The following is a 6,328-nucleotide window of genomic DNA, read 5'->3' as shown; positions in this document are numbered from 1 at the left end:
GTGTGTGTGTGTGTGTGTGTGAGAGAGAGAGAGAGAGAGTGTGTGTGTGTGAGAGAGAGTGTGTGTGTGTGAGAGAGAGAGTGTGTGTGAGTGTGTGTGTATGTGTGAGAGTGTTTGAGTGTGTGTGTGTGTGTGTGTGTGTGTGTGTGTGTGTGTGTGAGAGAGAGAGAGAGAGTGTGTGTGTGTTTGTGTGTGAGTGTGTGTCATTCAGCTGATGTAATGTTTTGTTTCTCAGTGAGCAGAAAATCTTTCACCTTCATTTCATCTGATTTTATTTTACACACAATCTTTCAGTGTGAAAAAGGGCTGCACGATTAATGGAATTTCTAATCACGATTACAATTACGGATGCCACAATTACGTAATCGCTCAAAGTCCACCTATATTATTCTGAGTGCTTGTGGGGTTTTTTCTTTTTACAGGTTATCTTAAGGGTTTTTCCAATTTTAGTTTTAGTATAAAATAATATCATGCATGTTTTACTTATTATTTAAAGAAGAAACCGATCATCATCCAATAGTTGACATTTGAGGCTTAATACTATAGAAAAGCAATAAAGTGTTTCAGTTAGTGTTTTCAGTTAGTTTATTTTCATGTAAAAAATATGGCGTGCAGTTGCTTTAAACAATGGTATAAACATCATTCAATGTAAACTCTGATCATCGTAATTAATAAGCGCAGTTACAATTTCAAATATCGATAATTATGATTTTTGCCATAATTGTGCAGCCCTAGTGTGAAACCTAGTTCAGATGTCAGTCCAGCCTGAAATCTAACAAACACATTTAATGTGTGTGTGTGTGTGTCTGTGTCTATGTGTGTCTGTGTCTGTCTGTCTGTCTGTGTCTCTGTGTGTCTGTGTGTGTCTGTGCCTGTGTGTGTTGTCTCTGTGTCTGTGTGTGTCTCTGTGTCTGTGTGTGTCTGTGTCTGTCTGTGTCTCTGTGTCTCTGTGTCTGTCTGTGTCTCTGTGTCTGTCTGTGTCTCTGTGTGTGTCTCTGTGTGTGTGTGTCTGTGTGTGTCTGTGTCTGTGTGTGTGTCTGTGTGTGTGTGTGTGTGTGTGTCTGTGTGTGTGTGTGTGTGTGTGTGTGTGTGTGTGTGTGTGTCTCTGTGTCTGTCTGTCTGTCTGTGTGTGTCTCTGTGTCTGTGTGTCTGTCTGTGTGTCTGTGTCTCTGTGTCTGTGTCTGTGTCTCTGTGTGTGTCTGTGTCTGTGTCTGTGTCTGTGTCTGTGTGTGTGTGTGTGTGTGTGTGTGTGTGTGTGTGTGTGTCAGCATCCATAATGCCGTGATCGCCGTGTTCCAGCGCAAGGATCTGGGAGAGAATGAGCTCTATGTGCTGAATGAAGGCGTCAGGTGAGTGCCCTTAAGTAGTCCTGCTGGTTATGGCCAGTGTGAATGAAACCGTTGGTAAATCAACAGCCTGACGACTAGAACCCCTTTAATTAACACAGTCAGTCGTGTGGTCTGATCACAGTTGACTAGTCTTTATTACTCAGGCAGATGTTTGAGGCACAGACTCACTGACTGATGAAGTTTTTCTCACGGGACTGTCTAGATGTTTCTGGATGTGTTTGTGTTCAGACTAGAAGTTTCCTTTCATTTCCAGTACACAATAAAGAATAATTAGTACTCATGCTTCGTCAAACTCCTCGATACAGAATAAACAAACATGTTTAAAAGTGCTAATAACTTTGTTTAAATAAAACAACTTTTTACATGAGCAGCATCAGTGTGTGAATAATACAGACCTTCACCTTTCACCCTGAGTAATTCTCTCTCTGTCTCTCTGTCCATCTGTGTCTGTCTCTGTCTCTCGGTCTGTCTGTCTGTCTCTAGGCAGCTCCTAAAGACCGAGTTGGGCTCCTTCTTCACAGAATATCTGCAGGTGATCAGTCGAGTCTCGGATCAATAATCGATACTAAATGAAGCAGCTGTGAATTGAGTTTGATTGTGATTGTGTCACAGAATCAGCTGCTGACGAAAGGAATGGTGATTTTGAGAGATAAGATTCACTTTTATGAAGGTAAGGTGCTGTCTGAACCATTTCTGACGGTTCACATGTGTTTGTGGTTTTGAAGAGTTTCCTCTGCGTTAAAAGGATGGGTTTAATGCTGATGTGGCCTTCAGAAGAATCGTCCACACGTCACACTTCTGAAAGTCCTCCATCAGATCATGTGTCTCTAATGCTTCACTGATGTGACTTTTAGTGGATTTATGAAGTCAGTTCTGCTCTGTGTGTGTGTGTGTGTGTGTGTGTGTGTGTGTGTGAGTGTGCAGGTCAGAAGCTGCTGGATTCTCTGGCAGAAACGTGGGACTTCTTCTTCTGTGATGTTCTGTCTATGCTGCAGGCCATCTTCTACCCCGTCCAGGTACTTCACCAAACACTCTAATACACTTATTTTGCTGATAGAGCAGATTTATTTGGTCTGAACTAGTGAGAGTGTGTAAAGGATGAACTGGTGGTGTATTTGAGACTCTGTGTGTGTGTTCAGGGGAAGGAGCCGTCTGTCCGTCAGCTGGCTCTGCTGCACTTCAGGAACATCATCACTCTCAACATAAAGCTGGACGATGCTCTGACTCGACCGCGGGCCCGTGTGCCGCCCTCCGTCATTCAGATGCTCCTCATCCTGCAGGTGTGTGTGTGTGTGTGTGTGTGAGAGAGAGTGTGTGTGTGTGTGTGTGTGTTACAGAACAGATGCAGCTGTTTCCCAGCAACCTTTGTGGCGCTCGTGTCAACAAACATCAGAAACTTTGATAATGCTCTAGATTTCCTGAGTCGACGCAGAGCTGAAACTGTTTCAAGTAGGTTTCTGTAGCGTGTGTGTAACACATTTTAAAGGGGTCATAGCCAAATACACAAAATAATGTTCTTTTTAGCAACGTCATATGACCCCTTTAAATTTACAGGACGGAGTCACACGTGTGTTTTAGTGTACACGTATGTGAACTGAGTTTTATTTCCAAGCAAATGTGTCATAATGGGTTTATGAGACGTGTGTATATTTGTGGTTTTCTGCGCTTGCATCATCTCTGACCTTCAGACTCTGTGTGAAATGTATCTACACCTTACTTCTACTTCACAAGGCGTGAGTGAGTGTGTGTGTGTGTGTGTGTGTGTGTGAGTGTGTGTTTCTTTCTGGTTTGTTTGTGGTTTCATTTCCTGTCTATCTCTGCATGCTGCATTTTAAAGGGCTCGTCATATTTTTGTTTTATTGTTTAGTTTTTTCACATCTGCTGCAGTGATCCGTCAGATATTTGATCATGATGAATCAGCTACTTGCAGGGTTTCTGTTGGTCTTGAAGAGTCTGAATTTGAATTTGACAAATTAAAGCCTTAGAATGTCCTAAATCAGAGCAGAACGTCTTCAATTCATAAAGTCATGACATTAAATGCTGCTTGCACTGCAAAAACGAGTTTCTTCCTCCGTATCTTTGTCTTGTTTTCCAGTACAAATAACTAAACTTCCTTAAATCAAGATAGATTTACTGGAGGAGCAAAATGAAGATAGTTGAAATCTTTTCTGAGAAACTGAACAAAATTAAATGAGTTTATGCTTAAAAACAAGAACAGATATGTCAGTGTTTTCTGTTTGAATTAAGTAGATTTTTCTGACCTTGTAAATTTGTTCTTGTTTTAATTATAAATTTACTCAGTTTTGATCAGTTTATCAGAAAACAAGACTTGTGTCATTTGTCTTTAGACATGTGCACTGGAAAACCCAGATAAAATTACTGAGGAAGTTATTTCCATATTATAGTTGAGCTATTTTTTGTTTTTGTAAAAAGAACTAGAAAGAAATGAAGATTGTATTTTCATCTTTTTACATTAAGAGAACACTCTTTACTTAAAATGGTCTTAAAGTCTTACATTTGCCTTCATAAAACCTGCAGAAATGTTTTCTGGGTGAAAGTGTGAGAGACGTGCTTATAGAAATCAAAGTAAGTGTACGGAAATGAATGCGTCAGTTCATAATGTGATGAAAATGCTTGCAAAGTTTCACTCCGTCTTCTGATGATTCAGAATGATGGAGTGGTGTGAGCGGAGGCTGGTGTTGATGTGATGTGTGTCGCAGGGGGTTCACGAGTCTAAAGGTGTGAGCAGTGATTACCTGAAGCTGGAGTGTCTGGTGCAGAAGGTGGTGTCTCCGTATCTGGGGACTCACGGCCTGTTCTCCGGCGACGGCTCGGTGGCGCAGAGCTCGTGTGTTCTGGGTGAGCAGCGTCACAGTAAAGCTCACGCAGCGGTCGCAGCACATTCTCCTGACCCTTCCTTCGTTTGCTGTTCTCAGAGAAGCGGCTCCTGCGCCGATGGCCGCGCTCCAGCGACTCGCCCGCTAAGAACCCCGTGGTGCGCTCCAAGAGCTACAACATGCCCATGCTGACGCCGGTGGCCGAGTACGACCCCGAGAGCAGCGCCGGCGCCGGGGCCAGACGCCACTCCGTCTGTCAGATGACCTCCTGCGCAGAAGAGCCAGACGTCTGCGAGGATCCGTCTCCTCCCATCGTGGACCAGATCCTGGAGTCTCTGGACTCCGACACCGAGGGAATATTCATCGACTTCCGCCGGCAGCGTTCCAGCTCGTCTGACTTCAGCCGGGAGAGCGAGAGCGCGGCGTGACCTTTGACCTGACGACAGGCCGCTGCAAAGTTTGTAGAATGAGGGGAGTTTGTTTCGTGTTCAGAATAGCAGACTAACATACTCCTCTACCATACTAGTTTAGCAGCGTGATATGTGTAGCTGCACCCTGACGGAGTTCCTTTACCAGACTGCAGACTGGTGACGTTTTTGCACAGAATCGGATTAACTGTGCAACGCCGCTGTCTTGTGTTTCTAACTTACTGACTTTCAAAAGGAGGACAAAGGACAAAGTTCACTTTTCTAATTTTAATACCAATGCACGAAATCCATGAATGATTTTAACTATTTAAAAAGTTCCTAACCCTAATCAATGCATTTGCATAATTATAAATAATAATGAATTCAATAGTCTTCAAGTATTTTTCCATAAAACATTTCTTTAGAAAATAGTAACAAAATGAAAAGCAAAGTGCATGACAAGCAATAACGAGCACGAGAGAGCAAAGTATGTTTTTAAAGCTGCTAAAGTTTTTCAGACACGAGCAGTGATTTCTCCTCTTGTCACATTACGGTTTGATTATTAATAATGTGACGTACAGTTAGATCTAATAATGCACTGATTTATTGTGATGCATCATATGTTTTGTCTGGTCTGTTTGTGCAGACGAGCGTTCATCAGCGTGAGAAAGACGAGCCGAGTTTAGCGTCAGTCGAGGTGTTTGGATGCGGTTAGTGCAGTGTGCTAGTTCTTCATTCTGAACACTGCGGTGCTGCTCTACTTCATCAGTACTTCATCTCGTGTTTAATGAAAGATTCTTATGGAGCACTGTACGAGTTTGCCAGCAAATATTCTTTAGAAATAGACAGTAAAATGACTGATTTTTAAAGACGCTTCTTAGGAGAAACCACTGGAGCTGCAGTCAGTAAGTGAATGAACAAAACTATTGTCATTTGCAGCAGGATTTTTTCATTAGTTTGTAAATATGAAAAGTTTTCACAATCATGTTTTGAATAATGACCTTGATTTTACTTGAGCAGATCACTATTTTTATTGTAATTCTAATCGAGTGAAATAGCATTTTACTGTTGATTAAAGAAGTTTGTCCTTTACTGCTACATTTTCCCTGATGTGTGATGAATGTTTGAGAGCTGAGGCTGGATTTGCTCCCTCTTTGTTTTAGATTGAGCGTTTCTTAAGATCGGCAGCTTGAGCTGAAACCGTCCTTCAGAAGCGGTAGAGTCCAGCTGAGATTCTGCTCAGGTCAGTCGAGCCTCGACAAACACCGCTGCAGATTCAGGACACCTCTGACGATCACTAATGCAACAGGCGATCATTCACTTACACTAACTAGCTGACACATAACCAGTCAGGCATCCTGACGTTCCCCCGCTGTATTTATATTCCTGTGTGGGTGAACGTGAACAAGGGCCGCTCTGTTAGCGTCTGATCTACACACACACACACACACAGGTCTCAACTAGAGCTGCTTTGAGGAGCATTTCATTTGTGGCTAGATGATGCGCAGTGACATTCTTGATCTAAAACAAATAATTCCTTATTAAACATGCAGTTTTATGAGCTCATATTAATCTACGTGACTACTTCGGTGAACCGTTTCTTTGAAAAGTGTTTAAAATAGTGAAATAGTGTCATTTTAGTGCACTGCCCGGATCACAGCACGTACCTGGTTTAGTTAGTTAGCAGATGGTTGATGCACCCGATCAGCTAAAGAAGTTTGAGCACTGCAAACAC

The 6,328-nt window shown here is 42.4% G+C and overlaps 1 protein-coding gene across 2 annotated transcripts in view; it reads left to right on the top strand.

Moving 5' to 3' along the window:
- Positions 1 to 5,687, top strand: part of prr5b (proline rich 5b (renal)) — an 8,408-nt gene extending 2,721 nt beyond the window's left edge. For both annotated transcript variants that reach the window (XM_016256379.1, XM_016256380.1), the window contains 7 exons: positions 1,269 to 1,349; positions 1,833 to 1,881; positions 1,962 to 2,019; positions 2,274 to 2,365; positions 2,489 to 2,629; positions 4,070 to 4,208; positions 4,286 to 5,687. In XM_016256379.1, coding sequence (XP_016111865.1) covers positions 1,269 to 1,349; positions 1,833 to 1,881; positions 1,962 to 2,019; positions 2,274 to 2,365; positions 2,489 to 2,629; positions 4,070 to 4,208; positions 4,286 to 4,614 — 889 coding nt within the window. In that variant the 3' untranslated portion in view covers positions 4,615 to 5,687. The remainder of the gene's footprint in view (positions 1 to 1,268; positions 1,350 to 1,832; positions 1,882 to 1,961; positions 2,020 to 2,273; positions 2,366 to 2,488; positions 2,630 to 4,069; positions 4,209 to 4,285) is intronic.
- Positions 5,688 to 6,328: the final 641 nt, after the last annotated feature.

The sequence above is a fragment of the Sinocyclocheilus grahami genome, unplaced genomic scaffold, assembly GCF_001515645.1.
Source record: "Sinocyclocheilus grahami isolate Dianchi unplaced genomic scaffold, SAMN03320097.WGS_v1.1 scaffold1423.1, whole genome shotgun sequence".
In the NCBI taxonomy this organism is placed as follows: Eukaryota; Metazoa; Chordata; class Actinopteri; order Cypriniformes; family Cyprinidae; genus Sinocyclocheilus; species Sinocyclocheilus grahami.
This window is presented reverse-complemented; position numbering and strand designations above follow the sequence as displayed.